The sequence below is a fragment of the Microcaecilia unicolor genome, chromosome 9 (assembly GCF_901765095.1).
Source record: "Microcaecilia unicolor chromosome 9, aMicUni1.1, whole genome shotgun sequence".
Taxonomy (NCBI): domain Eukaryota; kingdom Metazoa; phylum Chordata; class Amphibia; order Gymnophiona; family Siphonopidae; genus Microcaecilia; species Microcaecilia unicolor.
The window spans coordinates 110004057-110024681 of NC_044039.1; the positions used below are offsets into that span (position 1 = coordinate 110004057).

The window sequence follows — 20625 nt, forward strand, 5'->3', positions numbered from 1 at the left end:
AAGGATACTCATCTTGTTTGTACAGCTGTTGGAATTAGGGGGCAGGTCTCACAACTTACCATGTTTGAGTTTCTCAATAAGTGCTTCATTATCATCCAGCTTAAGCTCATTAACTTTATCTATTAATCCTTCGATATCCCCCATACCTAAAAGCAGAATGAGAAATTAACCTTTTCAGGTGATCCAATGAGGGCTGCTAATACCTTATAAATTGTGGGATATGCAGCAGTAAGGTCCCCCTTTAACAGGGGACAATAATCTAACTTAAATGGGCAAGAATACTGAAAAACATAGGGAAAAACAATATATATCTCATGTACATAAGATCTCTAAAAAATGAACTGTAATAAGTCTGAGCATCTAACTTACCTCCCTGTTTACAAAGCCATGTGGGCTGTGTCAGCATTAGCACACAGCTTTGTAAACATGTGGGGGGGGGGGGGGGTCAGTTATATATTTGTATTTATGATTTGAAAAAAAGACTTTCCCTTCAAAGTCCCAGTTTCAGATAACTAAGCAAATCATTAAACAGTTATGCATATAAGGACATGTAGTCACTTGTGGACAAAAGCATTTGATTAGCTGCTAATACAAAAGATTTACATCAGGATTATTTCAGTAGTGCCCAAGGATGGTGAAGCCTCCTCGCCATAAATATTTGTTGAAGTTCTTTGCAATGTAGTCCAGTAGAATGTACAGAAACATTGTTTAAAATTAAATTGGTATCTTACCTATACAGCTAAAAATTAATTCTAAACTGTACCATACACCCAGCCAACAGCTGACTGTGTGGCTTGTAACACCACCGAATTTGTAGAGACCTAGACTGAGTTCTCCTAGCATCTTGGACACTGACATGCACTGTTCATATAGCACATGTGACCCCTGATGGCAGTGAAGAACGCCACAAGGTCTAGCCATGGCAGAGTTGGTTTTTCTACCCCTCTCACAGAAGCTTGGACGGGATGGGGAACCTGCAGTTTGTAGTTCAATAGCATCCGGCCTGTCACCAGATTTCTATAACAGCTGATCAGAATGCAGGGCAGGCAGTCACTGCTGCACACATTCTGGAAGATTATATATGGTGAGACTGGGGGCAGGTAAAGTTTAGATTGGATAGGTAAGTGCAAACGCTTGTAATTGCTATGATTTTGCTAGAATTTATGTGAAGACTTTTTTTTTTTTTTTTTATTATTATTAGAAATACATAGGAACAGGCAGGATAAACCAACAGCATAAATTTTAATTTCATCATCCATTCTCCCCTCTCCCCCACCAAACACATAATTAATCAACATCCTCTCACTCCTTCCTAAACCCTCCCTCTAAAGCATATCCCTCCCCACTACCAATCCCTCTTTAAACAGCATCATGCACAGATCCACAGGAGCTTGTACTCATATAGCCCCTGAGGTTTTAAACAGTAGGGAAGAGAAGTCCTCAGTCCATATCCCACCCACCCTCCCTTAACAGACCCCAATGTAGTAAAGCAAAGAATCGTTGGCACCAAATCCCTCCAAAAGGAATATATACACCTATCTAGTCTTTTGTTAGTATATATACAGAGCTATATTGATTATAGTGAGGGCCATAACTCTAATATCTCCACTTGAGAACAGACCAGGACTCTCAGTGTGATGAGGAGCAAGCTAAGGCCCCTTGGCATTAATGACCGCACATAAGAGTTCCAAACTAACAAAAATGATTTCCTGCATTTAAGGGATCTCCTAGCCTCCTTTGCCTACCATACAGCCAACTGGTGGACTTCATTTCTCCAATGCCAATATTCCAGAGATGTTGGAACTGTCCAATAATGAAGTATACATTTACGTCCCACCAGATATAATGTAATGCAAAGAATAATGGTACCCCTGCCTAGACCACGAAAAGCTCCAGGTCTATCCAATAAAAGCTGATCTACCGTCCCAGATATTCTGTTGCCACATAAGTGTCCCAGGTATCTAACTAATTTGCCCCAGAAGTCTTGCATCAGTGGGCAGGACCAAAAGGAATGGATAAAGTACCAATATCGTGCCCACATTTGATACAAGAAGCTGATGGAGTACCACCTGAATAACACAAATGTTGTTGGGTGAAATAAGCCCTGTAAAGTACCCTATAACATGCCTGAAGTTTTGTACATTTTGTAATAGGAGGGTAGTTGTTGCAAACTTGCTTGGAGATCCCAATCCTCCAAGGGATCCCCAAATCCTCCATCCACCTCTGATGAACCACCGCAAGACCCTTCCTAGGCTCCCGTTTAAGTATTGTTTTGTGAAGTTCTGAAACTGAAAGATACCAAGAAAAAAAGAACGGATCTGATTACCCAAATTCATGGCCAGTTTATCAGAGTCCAACAAAGCTGATCCGTAACTAAAGGGTCTCCCCCTAACTTAGTCACCAACAAGCTCCACGTGACTCTTAAAAGGATGAAGTAAAATGCTGTGTCGAAGGGTAGAGGGAAGACAAGGCTGTCTACAATGCAACAAAAAGTTGAAGTCCTATGGAGCATAATACTCTTGCTCCATGTCCAATAGGGTATAGATCTGACGGTGTAACATCCAGTCACTAAGGTGTCGTAGCAAGCACACTCAATTATAGAACTTTATATCTGGGAGTCCCATGCTTCCGTGACTTAAATTACCTAGTAATAGCTTATATTGCAATTTGGACTTCTTGCCCGCCCAACAACAAGAGACAGACGGTAAAACTGTTTCAAATCTTTCTGCATTAGGGAGCACAGATCCATTTAGGAAATATGACCATACAAATTAGACTAATTCTGCCAATTAACGAAAGGAGGCAGGTCTCGCCAAATGGTCAACTGATGTTTAGTGGCATTTAGTAATTTACCGATATTAAAAGAATACATTTCTGATATCTCCGTACTCAAATAAATCACAAGATATTTAAAAGAGCTATCCACCCAGTGTAAGGTAAACTGCAGCCCTCAAGATGTCCGCACCTGTAATGAGGAGGGGAGGGACTCTGACTTAAGCACGATTTAAATTTAAAACCCGAATAATCCCCATATTTGTTAAAGAGTTCCAATAAAGCAGACAATGAAACTCGTGGATTGGTGAGGTGAACTAATAAATCAGCGAATGAATGCTGCTATTTTAAAAATAGTCTGACCAAAGCATACCCCCTGAATATCCTGGGTTGTCACAATATCTCTAATGAAAGGATCTAAAGTTAATAAAAGAGGAGAAAGGGGGCAATCTTGTCGTGTCATGTAGGATCGGAAAATCACGGGATACCAAACCACTGACCAATAACTGCGCTCAGTGAGACAAATACATTTTAATAGCTTGTACAAAGCACCCAGAAAAACCACAGCACTCCAAAACAGCAAAAAGAAAATCCCAGTGCACACAATCAAATGCTTTTTCTGCATCAAAACTAATGAGCAGCGACTGGATATTCTCTCATGCCCTACATTCTAGAGCTGTGAGGATCCTGCGGAGATTTTCTTCAGCAAAAAAGTGGCCTATAATAAAAACCACTTGGGAATCATGAACTATGGACGGTAGGATTCTGGCGAGACAGTTAGCCAGAATTTTTACAAGTAATTTAGCTTAATAATTTAACAACGAGATCGGACGGTAATATTCTGGAAGAGTAGGGTCCTAGCCTGATTTAGAAAGTATCACAATATTAGCTAAACTGAGGGAAGATGGCATCTGCCCTGAATGAATCATGGAATTAAACACATTAGTTAGGGACTCAACTATATCTTCACCCATCATTTTATGTTTAAAAAAATCTTTATTGAAAGCCAACTTAGACATGTAAACAGAAACAACTTTCCAAAGAGTAAATATATGTCAACTGGAGGTACAATGCGATATCCTTTAACAAGATTAGTATCCTCTATTCCCAATACTATCTGCCCGCCCTACCAATCCCTCCCCTCCTCCCCATTATCTCAAACTCTCCAAAACATTAATCATCACTGCAAACAGAATGTCACTCTATGGCTGATTCAGCAGTCTACTGTGTGCCCTAGGTTGTAACGTGTCCCAAAATTGTTCTCAGGTATGCTGAAAACGTATACCTTCTTTTGAGGTTCTCGTTTATCCCTAAGCGTACCCATCATTTATAAAATTCAGCTCTAAATCCATCTGCTCCAGGAGCCTTCAACAGTGGGCTTTGCTGAATGGCCAAAAGAGTTTCATCAGGATGTATAGGTAAGTTCAATAAAGCCAGATCACGCTCATCTAACATAGGCACTTCAATGTCATCCAGATAGGAAAAATTGTCTAAACCCTCATCTAGGGGGGCTGCATACAATCTCATATAAAAGGAGGTAAAAACCTATCTAATCTCTTGATCAGTTGTGACTTTCTTGCTGTTCCCATTACACATCACCAGAACTTTACGTGGTCTATCCTTATTAGAAAATTAAGCTACCTAAAAGTTTCCCAGCCTTATTGCTATGCCTATATAGCATATATTGATAATAAGCTTGTGATTTTAAGGTACGTTGATGTATGCGTGTGTTCAGTGCAGTTTGAAGCTCAAGAACTTGTTTACGAGCTGCAGTATGAGACCCCCCCCCCCCCCCCCAAAAAAAAAAAATACACTATCAAGCCCTAATTGATCTCCCAAATACAAGATTTCCCGATCTCTTGTTTTCCTGACGTGGGAAGAGTAACTAATAATTTCTCCTCAAAGGACCGCCTTCACCGCCTCCCAGTATATCACTGGAGAAGTAAGATATGCAACATTATTAATCTTATACTCCTGCCAGCAATTAAAACACATTCTTGAAACTTAGATCATGATAAAATGCCAAGGAAAAAACACAGCATCTTTGTGGTGCAGTATCTAATTGCGACAAGCATGATCGAAGATTACATAGGGGTCAAACTCCACTCGACCTACTAACCCAAATAGATCCCAAGACAACAATAGATAATTATCTGGGATTGAGTAGAGTGCACCTGGGACAAATGAGTATAATCTCTCTCGACGGGGTGTATGACTCTTCACGTATCCACCAAATTAAGATGTTCACAAAAATGACGAACACCTAAAGAAGAAGCGGAGCGATCAGAGGTGGAGCAAAATGACCTGTCTAATTTGAGGTCACGAACAGCATTAAAACCTCCACCAACCAGAAGGGGTTGATGTTGGTATGGAAATAAAACTCGGGGTCACTGCCTTAAAGAATTTCCTGTCTTAATTATTAGGGGAATCAACTTTGCACAAAAAACCCCCATCTCTATTATCTACCTGTGCTTTACACAAAAGATATCTACCACTCGGGTCAATATAAAGTAATTGAACCAAATGGCAACCAAACTACCTCATTATACCACAATATCACTTTGTATTCATTCATACTATGTATTTGTTTAAACCATAATCGGCTAACACCGTTAACAGTTATATGTAAGCCACATTGAGTCTGCAAAAGGTGGGAAAATGTGGGATACAAATGTAAAAATAATAATAATAACTTTCTTTCCCTCTGCATATGCAGCTACCAGGTCCCCCACCCACCAGGTTTTTAATTTGGCATGCTCTGTCGCTGTGAGGTGGGTTTTCTGCAAGAATGCAAAATCTATTTCATTCCGCTTAAGATGCTCTACGATTTTAGTTTGTTTAATAGGGGAATTTAAACCACCTACATTCCATGTTACAATTTGCATATTATATGGATACCAAAATTTGTACTAGCCAACAGTACAAGCGGTGAACTTCTCTAAAGAGGGGTTTGTCCTAGACACCAACCCACCTCATTGCCAACAATATGGTCATCCTGAGCCTAAGTATAAAGATAAACCCTCCTAGGTTCAATGCCAAACCAAGTAACTAATATAACCCTCAGACAGAAATCCCAACAAGTCCTCCCAATCCAGAATAGTACCAACCAAGCCCACTGCCCTCCCCCCTTCCCTCTACCCCCAACTAAACCCCTATCAGTGTACCCATAAGATCCCCACTTAAGACCCTTCACGCGTTGATGCCTACCCCACTACACTACACTTTTATTTATTACATTTGTATCCCACCTTTTCCCACCTATTTGCAGGCTCAATGTGGTTTACATAATACCGTAGGTGTACGCCAAGCAGGTAAAGAACAAATACAAAGTGGTATTATGGTAGAATAAGATACATGTGTTACAGACACATTTGGGAATTGTAGAGAGGAGTTGCGTCAAGTCCATTACTAGCTTTAGTTAGTTGTGTAGCAGGGTTCAGGCTTTTAGGTTATGTCAGTAAGGTATGCTTTTTTGAATAGGTAGGTTTTTAGTGATTTCCTGAAGTTTAGATGGTCGTATGTTTTCACGGCTTTTGGAAGTGCATTCCACAGTTGTGTGCTTATGTAGGAGAAGCTGCTTGCATAAGTTGATTTGTACTTGAGTCCTTTGCAGCTTGGGTAGTGAAGATTTAGGTATGTTCTTGTTGATCTGATTGTGCTTCTGGTTGGCAGGTCTATGAGCTCTGTCATATATCCTGGGGCTTCGCCGTAGATGATTTTGTGGACCATGGTGCAGATTTTGAAGGCGATACGTTCTTTGATTGGGAGCCAATGCAATTTTTCTCAGAGGGGTTTGGGACTTTCAAAACGCGTTTTTCAAAATATTAGCCTGGCTGCCGTGTTTTGGGCGGTCTGTAGTTTCTTTACAAATTGTTCTTTGCATCCTGCATAGATGCCGTTGCTTTAGTCTACATGGCTTAGTACCATAGATTTTATCAGGTTGCGGAATATTTCTCGCGGGAAGAATGGTTTCAGGCGTTTCAGTTTCCACATTGAATGGAACATTTTCTTTGTTGTAGTGTTTACTTGGGTCTCTAGGGTGAGGTTTCGGTCGATTGTCACGCCAAGGATTTTCAGGCTGAGATGAGGAGGGTGTGGTCTGGGGTGATTATATTTGTGGGTTTGTTCATGTTGTATTGGGATGAGAGGATGAGTCAGTGTGTTTTTTCCGTATTGAGTTTTAATTGAAACGTGCTTGCCCATGAGTTCATGATGTTCAAACTTAGATTGATTTCGTTGGTTAATTCTGTCGGATTGTGTGTGTAAGGAATGTATATTGTGACATCGTTGGCATAGATGAAAGGGTGAGGCCTTTGTTGGCTAAGGATTTGGTTAGTGGAATCATTATTAAGTTGAAGAGGATCGGTGATAATGGTGATCCTTGAGGTACTCCGCAGTCAAGTTTCCACGGTGAGGATATGTTTGTATTTGATTTCACTTGATATGATCTGGTGGTTAGGAAACCTTTGATCCACTTAATTATGTTTCCGCTGATCCCGAAGTAATCGAGAAGTCCTAGCAATATATTGTGGTCCACCATGTCGAATTGGAGGAGGAGTATGCTTTTTCCTGTTGCTATTTCCTGCTTGAATTTGGCTAAGAGAGAGTGATTAATACTGTTTCAGTGCTGTGGTGGGGCGAAATCCTGATTGTGACTCATGTAGTATTGAGAATTTGTTTATATAATCAGAGAGTTGTTTGGGTACCATACTTTCCATCAGTTTAACTACCAATGGGATAGATGCTACTGGGCGGTAGTTTGAGATTTCATTTGTTTTCTTCTTGGTGTCCTTTGGTATTGGGGTGAATAGGATATTGCCGTTTTCTTTAGGAAAGAGACCTTCTTGGAGCATGTGGTATATGTGTGATCTGAGATTGACTATGAAGCGTTCGGGAGCGGATTTTAATAAGTAGCTGGGGCAGGTGTCCAGTCTACAGTGAGTGTCGGTGAACCTTTTAATCGCCAGGGTAACTGTTTCGGCAGTGAGGAGGGCAAAGTTGGACCAGGTTCTGTTCGCTGGGTATTTTCCTGGGGTTGGATCCAAGCCATTGATGAAGTATTCAATATTAGTGGTGTTCTGAGGTAGCATCAGCAATGTAATAGCACAACAGGTGCCTCATTGTAACAGTACCCATCAAACATTAATGAGACAAACTCCTGAGTATATACACATAAGAACATTCATAACCCAATGTGCAGACTCCCACAATCCCCCAAAGAGGCCCGTAACACAATTCTCATGAGAATCTGCATAAGAGAGAACTTATGCAGCAATGCCTCTATGTACCTCAAGCCAAAAGACCCACTGGGTGGGTAAGGATAAAAAAAAAAAAGAAAAGAAAAGAAAAGAAAAGGGGGATAAAAAATAAATAAATAGAAGAGAACTTTTCTTTTTTCCCTTTTTCCACCTCTCCCTCCTCCAAGCCCTTTGTAGGCCCAGAAAAAGGAAAAAAAAAAGTCCAACTATGGAATGTATATAAACTCTCCAACTCACAGAAAAGTTGCTAGTCTTTCCCTCTGAGTAGAGCTACATCCAGTCTCAAATCAATTCTAGCTTACATATCAGAGATTAAAGTCGTATAGCAAATAGCAAGTACAGCATAGACATCCTTGAGCAGCACCTCCAAAAGCCATCTTGGCATGCAGTATAAAGCAAGAAGTAGTACTCATCCATTGTAAACGACACAAGTTTAAAACTCTCCAGAGGAACAGAATCACTAGCAATATGGTCCAGTATTTAGCGCTCTCCCCAAGTCCATGTGATTGAATCTAACAGCAAGTCAATATATAGTATTCAACCTTGGGGAGTAGACGAGCCACCCTCTCCTGCCTCAATCCACTCAAGCGAACTCTGTACTTCCACTACCATATTGCATAGCTGCGTGGTGCCATTATAAGTGACCTGCAGTTTAGAGGGGTACAACAATGCAAAGAGTATATTGAGGTGGAACAGTTTAGAACATATAAGACTAAAAGCCTTGTGTTGTGATGCTACACACATAGAATAATCTTGAAAAGAAAGTATGCACATGTTCTCATATTGTAGCCGTTTACCAGCACGCAGAGCCTGTAATATAGCTGTCTTATGAGCAAAGTTTAGAATCTTCATGATTAACCACAAGTGGCCTGTTAGAGGTGGTGTGGTGCAAACCCAGTCTGTGCGCTCGTTCCACCCAGAGTGGCCTATAACAGTGGGATAAATTCAGTTTATGCTTCAGTCATAATTCAAAAAAAAAAAAAAAACAACAACGATGTTCAGTTTTTCTGATAGACTCCAGGGGCCCTATGTCTCAAATTGTTTCTTCTAGCCCTATTTTCTAAATCTTCCACTTTATCTTCTAAAGCCAGCAGCAGCTTAAGCCGTGTTCTGAGTATTGGTAACGCGGTTTTCCATTTCACTGGTGCGGGCCTGATAAGAACTGAATTCCCAGCTCAAATCTCCCAATTGAGTTTAAAAAAAAAAGTTCCTGTTTCACATTGATGGGGCTAAAGTGTTTATCCAGCAAAATCTGCATTGCAGAAGTCATTTCCGCAGTGATCTCCACAATCCATGTGGACAATATTGTGTGGTCTGGTGGGCTGGGTGCCATTTTGTCATCAGTTGTCTTCCACCAATCCCAAATTGAATGGAGCGCATTTGATGACATTAGATGCTTCAGCTGTAATCCAAAATGACTGGTAAAATTCAGCAGTCTTCCCCAAATGGAAAGAGGTTGGAAAGCAAGCACCAAGGAAATGGTAAATCAGGGTTTTGTGGCATGGCGGTCGGAGTCTGCCTCTCAGTGTCTTCTCATTGACATGACATCACGTGACTGACTTTGCTAAAATTTAACTCCGCATTTGATCTGGTAGATTAAAAGACTGATTGGGGAGTGGTCACGTGGTGTGATGCAGGAGTGAGGACGTGTCTGAGTGAAGCTCCTGCCAGGCTCCCCCAGCTAACGTAATTTTTCGGCCCTAAAAGTGGACCAAGGGACCTCCTCGCAACAATACTACCTTGAGCAAAACCGGAGTTTTGAATTGATCAGCAGATCGGATCACGAGGGTGCAGGATGGCCGCCAAAGCGCCAAGAAAGGAGCGAGACAGACCGAAACCGGTGGAGCCCAAGATGGCAGAGGGACACCAGTCCCCGAACACGAGCGTTTGTTCAGTCTGGATGGCGGAAATCACCGCGGAGGTCACAGCGGCGGTGGAAGCGGCCCTTGATAAAAAGCTGCAGGCAATTTTTGACCGTGCGGACTCTGCCCATGAGCGCCTGGATGGATTCCACCTTGATCTCGATCATATGCAGCAGCGGATCAGCGATTTAGAAGACCGCAGAACAGAATCCGATCTGACGATGGCGGCCCTTCAGAAGTGCGTGGTGGACTTAGAATCCAAGCTGGACGACCTGGAGAATAGGTCCAGGCGTAATAACCTGCGTTTTATTGGCCTGCCGGAACACCTTAAAGAAGCGGAGCTGGGAGGATTTTTGGAGAGCTGGCTCCCGAAAATGCTGAAACTTAATAATCTGCCCGGCCCACTGAGGATTGAAAGGGCCCATCGGTTGGGGCCGAAGAAGACAGGTGCCGCTAGACCACGAGCTGTGATAATAAAAATTTTACATTATGGCCACAAACAGGCAATTCTACAAGCTCTCAGAGCCGGAGGAGAACTAAACTATGAAGGGCAGAAAATCGTTTGCTTTCAGGATTACTCAGCACGCGTCACCGCTGCAAGGAAGGAATTTACACCGGTGTGCGCGATGCTGCACCAGAGCAAAATCCGATTTGCCTTGATTTACCCGGCAAAATTAAGAGTACACCACGATGGAGTAGAGAAATACTTTGAGACAGTAGAGGCAGCCAAGAAGTTTATACAAGGTCTGCCCAGGGAACAAGCAACCTGAATGGAATATAATTGATCTGCAGGACCACGTCGGGTTTGAAGAACATTTCCAACAGGGGGGAAAAACAGAACTGTGTGGTGAAGGCTGGGGTATAGTTATGAGGGTTTGCTGGGGGATGACAGAACAACTGTGGGTCTGGACTTGCAAGTCTTTCATTGCAGGATGATTGGGGAGCATAATTGCGAGTATGAGGAGTGAATGTTGATGCAGACCTGAATGAGTAGTAGGGTCACATGTAAAAGGTATGCATAAATGTTGGGCAAATATATAGGGAGGGAGGGGAGATACACCTGTTGTCGGTACATACTGAAATTTACTACGGGCTTGAAGGAAATGTTTAACGATGGGGCCTGGGGACACCATTACGTGATGAGTTCTAGAGAACTCGTGGACAGGGGGGGGAATAATAGGGGGGGGGGGGAAGGATGGGGGTGGGTGGGAAAGGGGGGATTTCTGCCTGTGTACAGGAGGGACAAGAAGGAGAAGAAGGAGCTGAAAGAACTGGAGAGTTGTGGTTAGGAAAAAAAACAGAGGGGGGAGGTGGAGGCTGGGACATCTTCCCCTTTACTTCATAAATACCTGCTTTATTGGTCCATTTCAGACAGAATATGGTTAAAGTGGTATCCTGGAATGTGGGGGGCGTCACGTCTCCGATTAAGCGTAGTAAAATACTACAAACTTTAAATAGGCAAAAAGCTCATATAGCACTATTACAGGAGACGCACTTATCTTCGCAGGAACATAAAAAACTTTGTAGATGGTGGGTGGGAGACTATGTGGAAAGCCCAACTTCTAACAGAAAGGCAGGTCTCATCATATTATTTCGGAAAGGGCTTCCCATTATAAAGAAGCGGGTGGTGGTGGATCCGAAAGGAAGATTTGTTATGGTAGAGGTACGAGTGAATAATCAGCCCCTGTTACTGGTGAACATTTATGCGCCGAACCAATATGATAAGAGGTTTTACCAAGCTATAGTGAGAGAGGTGCATTCTTTTGAATACCAATAATTATAGGGGGTGATTTCAATTCGGTGTTTGACCCACTGTTGGATAGTATGGGCACCTCCAGAGTAGGCCCAGTAAATCTGCATAAGGGAATCCCACGGCTCTGCTCGTTGCTGGATCTAGTGGATGCATGGCGGTTGTTCCACCCGGGGGATCGGGACTATACCCATCTCTCTAGAGCGCATGGCACGTTGTCGCACATTGACTATATTTTGGTTTCATCTTGTAAAGTTACATCGTTGGAGCAGGTGGAGATAGGACCGACTCAGGTGTTGGACCACGCGTTGGTGTGGGTGTCTTTTTCTTGTGGGCTGGAGAAGGGGCAGAGACCCAGATGGCGGTTCCCCAGGGAACTTTATTATGATGGGCAGTTCCTTCCATATCTTCGGGCACAGTGGAAGTATACAGAATTCAATGTAGACACCTATCACAGGGACCCGGTGTTATTCTGGGAAGCGGCTAAGGCCGTTTTGCGAGGTGCAATTATTTCATACTATTCCCACAAGAAAAGAGCTAAGGAAGCAGAGATCCTCCGCCAGGGGAAGATAGTGGAGCATGCGCGACAGCGGTTTGGAGCTAAGCCTTCTAATATAGATAAATATCAGTTGTTGGAGGCCCAGACTTCCTTGAACCAATTAATACACGTGAAAGCCAAAAAATCTAATCAATATTTTCGCTACCAACTATATAAACATGCCAATCGACAAGGGAAATTGCTGGCACGGTTGGTGCAACAAATGGGAGGCACGCGTTTTGTGCCGCAGATCAGGGATAGGACGGGAGGTCTCCAGCACACAACAGAGGGAGTGAATGAGGTCTTTCGGCAGTTTTATGAGTCGTTGTACGCTGCACCAGTAGACCAGGGACTTCGGGCTGAATGGTACTTGACAGGTCAATCACTTCCCAAGATCACAGGGGAACAGCAAGACAGTCTTAATCGGGAAATTACAGAGGATGAGATGAGCTGGGGAATACGGGATAGCCCTTTGCATAAAACACCAGGGGGAGATGGATTTACTGCAGAGTTCTATAAACTTCTGGCCCAGGATATAGTGCCCTGCCTTACGGTGGTATTTAATCGATTTGTTCAGATGGGAGTCTTACCAGAAACACTGCGAAAGGCGCAAATAGTGGTTATCTTAAAACCAGGGAGGGACCCCGTACAACTGGGTTCATACAGACCCATTTCCCTGTTGCCTTTTGAAACTAAGCTGTTTGCAAAAATACTAGCAAACAGATTAGCTAAGGTGTTGCCTAGGGTAGTGGATGAATCTCAGGTGGGATTTGTTCGGGGCAGAACAGTATCACGCAATATGAGGAAAGTTTTAGGGGCCTCAGAGAACATACATCACCACTCAACCTCAGCCTTAATAATTAGTTTTGACGCCGACAAGGCCTTTGATCATGTAAATTGGGATTTTATGTTTGACATTCTGCAGCATATGGTATGGGGGAGGGGGGGGTTCTAGAAGCTATAGAGGCCCTATACCATGGAGCGAGTGCTGAGGTCTGGGTAAATGGACAGGCCTCAGCCCCTTTTAGGATAGCTCGAGGAACTAGGCAGGGCTGCCCTCTCTCGCTACTTCTTTTCGTAATGGTGTTAGATCCCCTTATTAGGGACATCAAGCGGACGGGGGAGGTGAGAGGCGTGCAGATAGGAGAAGAAGTTTTTAAGATTTCTGCCTTTGCAGACGATCTCCTTGTAGTATTAGAAGACCCTCGGATCTCCCTGCCTTCTCTGATGGAACTTTTTGCAGAATTTGGGGACTTTTCCGGTTTCCGACTTAATCTAGATAAGTCGGAGGTTATGGCCCTTAATATGAGGGAAGATCAGTGGGAGAGCTTACACTGCCCATTTAGGAGAGCGGAGGCAGCGTTTAAATATCTAGGAATCCAGCTTACCAAAGACCCTAGGCGTCTTGGAGAGCTCAATGTAAAACATGTTATCCAGCACAAAAGAGGCCCTTGGGAGATGGGAAGGGTTACCGCTGTCTTTGGACGGGGCCTATCGCACTGTTTAATATGGTGCTGTTCCCTAAGTGGCTATATTTTCTGCAAACTATACCGTTTTACCTTAAACAGCGGGAGATACGGGCGCTTCATAGTATGCTTTCTAAATTCTTTTGGGCAAGGAAGAGGCCTCAGATAAAGTTTGAATTCCTTATGGGGAACGGGAGGGAGGGGGGCTTTGGAGTCCCAGATATTAAATTTTATAATATAGCATGCCTTTTGCTTCATTTAGGGGATTGGTACCAGCAGACAGAGGCCTATACTCAGTTAGCCATGGAGATAGCGATGTGCAGTCCACAACACAATTTTTATATGTTACATGCGGCAGGTAAGGAGGTGAATCCACAGGTGCAAGCTAGTGTACTGATAGGGCCACTGAAGAAGCTATGGAGAGTTTTGGCAAAGATGTGGGCCTTTGATAGCGGGTGTAATAGGTTTCTTCCTTTGCAAGGGAATGATGCCTTTCGTCTGGGTACGGAAAACCCCGGTCTACGGGCCTGGGGAGAGAAGGGGATTACATTTTTACATCATGTGCTGAAGTCCACTGGGGCAATCAAGACTATGGAGGAGCTTAATTTAACTCCCTCAGACTGGGGCTCGTGCTTCGCCTATGAACAGGTGAGACACTATGTGGCCTCCCTGCCTAGTGCAGCGCTGGCGGTTGATTTGAACACTAAGTTGGACGATCTTTTTGAGGTGCCGTCGGGAGACCCTATCTCCAACTCTCTGTTATACAAAAGATTGAGGGTAGCCCGGCCGCAGAGGGAACTGGACTCAGTGGCAATCAGGTGGGCCCAGGACATGCAGACGTCAGTTTTGACCCGGGACCTTTTGAAGGGCCTGAGAGGAGTTTGGAAATGGACACGGAGTGTAGAACTTCGGGAATGTCAGGCTAGAGTGATTTACAGAGCATACACATCACAAACACGTCTTTATCACATGGGGTTTTAGAACCAGCTCAGTGTAAACGATGTGGGGCGCCACAGAATGACTTATCATGCTTTTTGGTGCTGCTCGGCTATCACGGCTTTTTGGAACAGGATAACTAGGTTTATGGGCAGGATTGGGGGTTCCCGGGTCAGACAACTGCCTAAATGTATCCTATTGGGATGTCAAGCACCGGTAGTGGGGGGAACGGTTCATCAGAATGCACTTGCTCATAAAGCTTTCTTACTGGGGATGAAATATATACTGGTAAACTGGACTTTGGAGCGGGGCCCCCCTCTTTCTGGCGATGGCGCAACCGCCTTCATGCCCTACTTCTGATGGAACTCCAGGACTCCCTGCTCAACTTCAAAACACAAAAACATTTTTATTTAACTTGGATAGGCTACAACAATGTGATGTCTCCCAAAACTCGCAGCTATATTCTTAATAAACTCAGCACATTGTCTAATACTATTCTAGCCACACGGGTGAACTAACCACGATTGCGTTTCCTCCTTCTTGGGGATCGGGGGTCACAAGGTAGAACGGGAAGGGAAGGGGGAAGGGAGGGACTTACTTCTGTTTAATTTATCCATATTTGTACTTGCCAGGAATCTGGGGTGTTCGGTTGTATTACCGGATCAATAATATGGGTCAAATACCACCCATAGAGGAATGTTGGAAGCAAATTCCAGAAGCTAGAAGCTAAATGGTTATTCTAGAAATGTTAGCTTGCCTGGACTAGATCCTCAGCTGCACAGGCAGGCGCGGATAAATTGAGTAGACCTCTCAGTCCATGATCTGTGGGGTTATAAGAGTCCAGTCCCTATGGACATGGAAGGGGGAGGTCATGAACACTGTGCAAAGGAATCTTGGACAGTATTAGTAAGGTCGGGAAAGGGTTATTACTTACGACTCTGGAAATGTTTTACGTATGGAGGGGGGGAGAATTTTGAGGTTGTCTGTTTATAAGTTTGACAGGAGTTTAGGGGTAAGGGGTAGGAGGGATTAAATATATAAAAGTTTGATGACTATATGGAATGTTGCACTGTTGTGTTTCTGCTTTGAAACTGTATGATGACAAAACAATGGTTGTATTTTATGATCTATCAATAAAAACCGTTTAATCTTAAAAAAAGACTGATTGGGGAAAATCTGCATATCTGGAAATTTGCAGTAGTTTTAAAAAGGATTTTTTTTTTTTAAGAGAAAAAGTTTAAAGGAGTGGTCGAAGTCTCAACAGGAGTGGGATGTTCAACAATCCCCACTATCCCCTTTGCTATTTATTTATTTATACCCTTTAGGTGATATAACTGGAGACTATGGAATAGTGTTTTTTTAATAGATATGCAGACATTTAGTTAACTGATGCCTATGGAAGGGGATGTGACAAGTAGTGTGCACGGCTAAATTAGTGTGTAAGGAAAGTGAAGATGTGGTCAGATCAGGGTGGACTGGTACTGAATGTAAAACTGTTTAAATAGACTCTTCAGGGAATTTCCAGTCTTATCGTCAAATCCTCCTTGAAATCCCCAAAACATACTGGTTATTACTGTTAAATATGCTGCAATCGCAGAAACCGGCTATTTTAAAAGGTGTGTTACAATGGTGTGCAGCAAGGAGACATCTACATTCTTTACAAGGAAACATTTTGGCAATACCAGATGCGAGCACAATAAGAAACGTTAGGAGGAAAGTAATGGCATTAAGGACTAAAGCACCTTAAAACTGGAATAATTTCCCAGATTTAAAAAAAAAAAACCCCAACCAAACCAAAAAAACAAAAACAACAGTGCACATAAAACTTATGCAGTTTCAGTGCTGGCCAACGTCAACTGGATAAACAGCCATCCTATAGTTACTCAGACAACTTTACCTGGGTATATATAGAACACACAAATATGGTACTAACAACTGGAAATTGTTAGACAATTTATTTTTCCAACTGGAAAACTGGCCATTACCACTAGATTAGGTCAGATGTGAGTAACCAATGTATACAAACCACAGAATGGCTTGTGGGCAAGTGTAGCTCTCTCTACTATAGCTCATTGGTTAGTAAAATGTTCACAGCTTCAATAGTTATCATATACAATGGGATTATCTTGTGAACAAAAGACCAGTTTACGCAAAAGTCACTTGCAACATACACTTATTTTTCAATCCTTAACAAGGTGATAATTTCAACTCTGAGTAGCCTGATGAAATGTGATCGTTCACTGCAAATAAATATAGAAAAAAAAAAAGTGGCATGCAATGTATAATAGGTTGCCGATCCCTGGTATAGGAAATTTCTGCACAGCTTGAGAGAAAAATGCCCAGGAAGTCTGGAGGAAATCTCATCCGAAATTTGCAGGCAGCACCACTCCTATGTCTAACAGGGGTCACTGCAGTAATGACTTCTCCTTTAACCACAATATGGAAATCTCTTACCTCTGTGATTTCTCTACCTCAGCTGGCCAAGTCACACAGGAGATCTGAGCCAGAACCTTCTAGCCCATTTTAAATAAAACATTTAGACAGAAAAACCTCAGCTTTTCTTGGGAGTACTTTTTGCATTATTTTAAAAATTAGCATAATTATAGGCAACACTTTAAAAATAATCCTAATATAGATATACCGTACCATGGTTTATAATGGACAGTGACCATACTTGCTCAACATTACTAGAGTCTTACATATTTAATACTCTGATAACCCATGGTCTTGTTTTAGGAAAGGAAAGGTTATAATAGATTCCAAAATTCCATGGCACAGATCTCGTTGCTCTGAACGCAAGACTTACCTAGAAGTTTGCTGATAAAAGGCTGCGTTTTAAAAGGTTCAAAGTCATCTATATGTTCTCCAGTACCAATGAAAATAATTGGACTTTTTGTAGCAGCAACACTGCATAAAAATAAAGTATTTCAATCAGCAAACTCAAATAGGATCTACGAAAGGACACCTTAAAGGAGAACTCACTTTTAAAGATTAATAGTGTGTGTCATGGAGGATAATAAAAATATAACTATTTAGTCAAACTGAAAACACTTTCCATCTCTCTATATAAGGACTCCTCTCCATAAGCACGTCATTGGTCTGTACCTCCAGGCAATCATGCACAATGGACATGACCACAGAACACTGAAAATCTCTCTTTTATATTCTAACAATCGCCCAGACTATTAATAGAAACACCGGGTTTTCTGAAGTCTAGGGTAGGCTATTAATGAAGGCATTTCTCTCCTCCAGTTCTCCTTCCCATGATGACCATTTCTCACCTTTGTCACTCCACCCTGTAATGACCATTTCTCTCCTCCACCTTGCTCCCCTCCAATAACCACCATGTCTATACTCCATCCTGCATTAACACTGCTCTCCTCCACTCCCCTCCCCTCCCTCCATGATGACCGGATTTCTCTTCTTACCTTGTCTTGAGGTTATGGTGCTGGGCTGGTGTTGGGCCTTGATCTTGCGCAGATCCTCAAGATCCTGTGCTGGCCCAGAACCATACCCTTGAAATGAGGTAAGAGGTGAGATCCGGTTAACTTGGGGGGGAGGGGGGGGGGGAAGAGACAGAGGATGGAGAAGAGCAATGATAAGGGAAGGGGGTGACTGATTATTGAGGGAACGTTAATTTGACTTTAAAACCAAATTTTCGAGGCTTATGGGTCCTGAAGTGTGTGTATGGGGTGATTATTAGAGAGAACATGGGGAGTGTGTACACACACACACATATATATATACATACACACACACACTCTACAAGGCTTGTGTGCTGGTCATTTAAGCCACTTGAGTAGTATGTAGAAAAACATTTTACAAGCTGAAATACACAATTATAAACTAACCGGGGTGGGGTGGGGGTGTTATATGTATATAAAAACAAGCATTCAGAAAACATAGGGAGGAGTTTTTACAACATTTCTATAGGTAAATGTATACATCTGCTATCTGCCAATATTCAGACAGTATAGAAAGCGTTCAGGGCAAAAGTTCATCTAATCGCCTTGAAACTATCTATATAGATGTGATATTCAGCCATTATACAAATAAGTAGGTGTGTAAAGCAAGGCTTCCAGGCTATCAGTATATTTATTTATTTATGGTTCATTTTTACCCCACATTTTCCCACAAATGCAGGCACAATGTGGCTTACATGAATTATAAAAAAAAGAAAAGTACAGTACATGAAAGCTATAGAAGAATAAAGATGTAACATTAGCAATAGGATTCAGGACTAAACAGCAGAGTTACTGATGGAGTATGTTTTTTCGAAGAGGAACGTTTTCAGCAACTTCTTGACAAGATGGTGATCAGCTTGCGATTTTAAATACAAAGGTAGAGCATTCCAAATCTTCGGACTGGAGTAGTGGAAAGATGAGGCAAAAAGAAGCTTGTATTTGACACTCCTGCAAGTTGGGTAATGTAGTTGAAGATAGGAGCGAGCTGTTTTTGTGACATTTCTTGGTGGTAGATTAATCAAAGGAATCATATATTCGGGTGCTAATCCGTAAATTATTTTGTGTGTTAACGTGCAGATCTTGAAAGTGATTCGTTCTTCTACTGGTAGCCAGTGTAGATTGAGACGCAGAGGCTGCGCAGGAACCAAGCGCGATTTTCCCAAGATGAGTCTCGCAGCGGTGTTCTGGGCAGTCTGGAACTTTCTCAGTAAGTGCTCCTGGCAGCCCGCATATATCCCACTACAGTAATCTAGGTGTGACAGGACAAGCCAGTGGATGAGAGTGCGGAAGAGCTCTCTAGTGAGACAGAACCGTATAGTGGCTGAATATAATTATACAGACAGTAGCTTGCAGCCGGTGGCAAATAAGTTTATCTTCAGTGTCGCTGATTATATGCTTAATGCATTCTTAATAAAAGAGCAGAGGACCTGAGGAATTGTGAGACAGTTCTGAGTGGCCTCATTGCCATTATGCGAGACCCCCTGTTTTCCGAGGACAAGGATAAAAAAAACCAGCAGGTCCCCTAACTTGGTGGGGGAGGGCATAAGAAACATCAGCTTGGTCCTAAACGCTTTCACTAGGATTACATTTTTTAAATCTCCCCTCTGCTGTCCAGAATTGCTTTCTTTCCCCTGCCTGTCCTATTTCAGCTTGGCATAACATAGCAGAGGTAAGGCATCAATGTCAGTTGCAAGTAGCATGTGGGAATCACTGCTAGAGACTATGAAGAGCCAAATAAAAGTTAACAATAATGTGTGTGTGGGGGGGGGGGGGGGGGGGGTCCGCAGCAGCAGCAGAAGAGAGAAATGGATGTCTGTGTCAGGGGTAACAGGTTTGGCAGCAGAAGGAGATACACGGTGTATATATAGGGGAAGGATGCAGCAGGAAAGGAGAAAGATAGGTATATGTATGGAAGGGAAGGGGAACAATGTGCTTGCTATACAAAGGAAGTGTGAGCATGCAACTTGTCATTATATTAAGTGGGTTTGAAAATAGTTTCCATGCAGTGGGAATTATTAGTACCAGCAGATCCAGCTCTGAGGTGCGATTAATCACGTGATTAAAATTTTTAATACTATAATTTTGATTACAATTTTTAAATCATTGCCCACCCCTAACTGAATAGCATGCTTTGCAGGATAATGAGCCTGAGCATTTGTTCAAAAGGATGTTGAAAAATTGAAAAGCATGTGCCCAAAATGCATGCCGTGTTAAGTACAATTAATTGTGCAATTACAAATTTTAATCATTGTCCATCCCTACTAAATAGATATAATATTTTCAAACCACTGCAGTGTTTAAAAACACACCGACTGCCAGCTTTGAAATTTGACACCATGGTGCTTTCTATTATGTAACACTAGTAAAAGAGGCCCGTTTCAGAGCAAATGAAACGGGCGCTAGCAAGATTTTCGTCGCCAACACCCTCCCCCCGGCCAACCCCTTCGTTGTTCTGCCATTGCTCCGCCCCCACCGTCATGACGTTTGACGTGAGGGCGGGGCCCGGAGCGATTCCCCCCCCCCCCCGCCTCCCTCCCTGCCAACCCCTTCGTTGTTCTGCAATTGCTCCGCCCTCGAGG

At 42.7% G+C, this 20625-nt stretch overlaps 1 protein-coding gene across 3 annotated transcripts in view; it reads right to left on the reverse strand.

The window, feature by feature from the left end:
* The window catches only part of SRP54 (signal recognition particle 54), a 144492-nt gene that overhangs the window by 41264 nt on the left and 82603 nt on the right, over positions 1–20625 (reverse strand). For all 3 annotated transcript variants that reach the window (XM_030214192.1, XM_030214193.1, XM_030214194.1), the window contains exons 10-11: positions 17389–17489; positions 60–146 (exon numbers count right to left, since the gene is read on the reverse strand). In XM_030214192.1, the coding sequence (XP_030070052.1) occupies positions 60–146; positions 17389–17489 (188 nt within the window). The remainder of the gene's footprint in view (positions 1–59; positions 147–17388; positions 17490–20625) is intronic.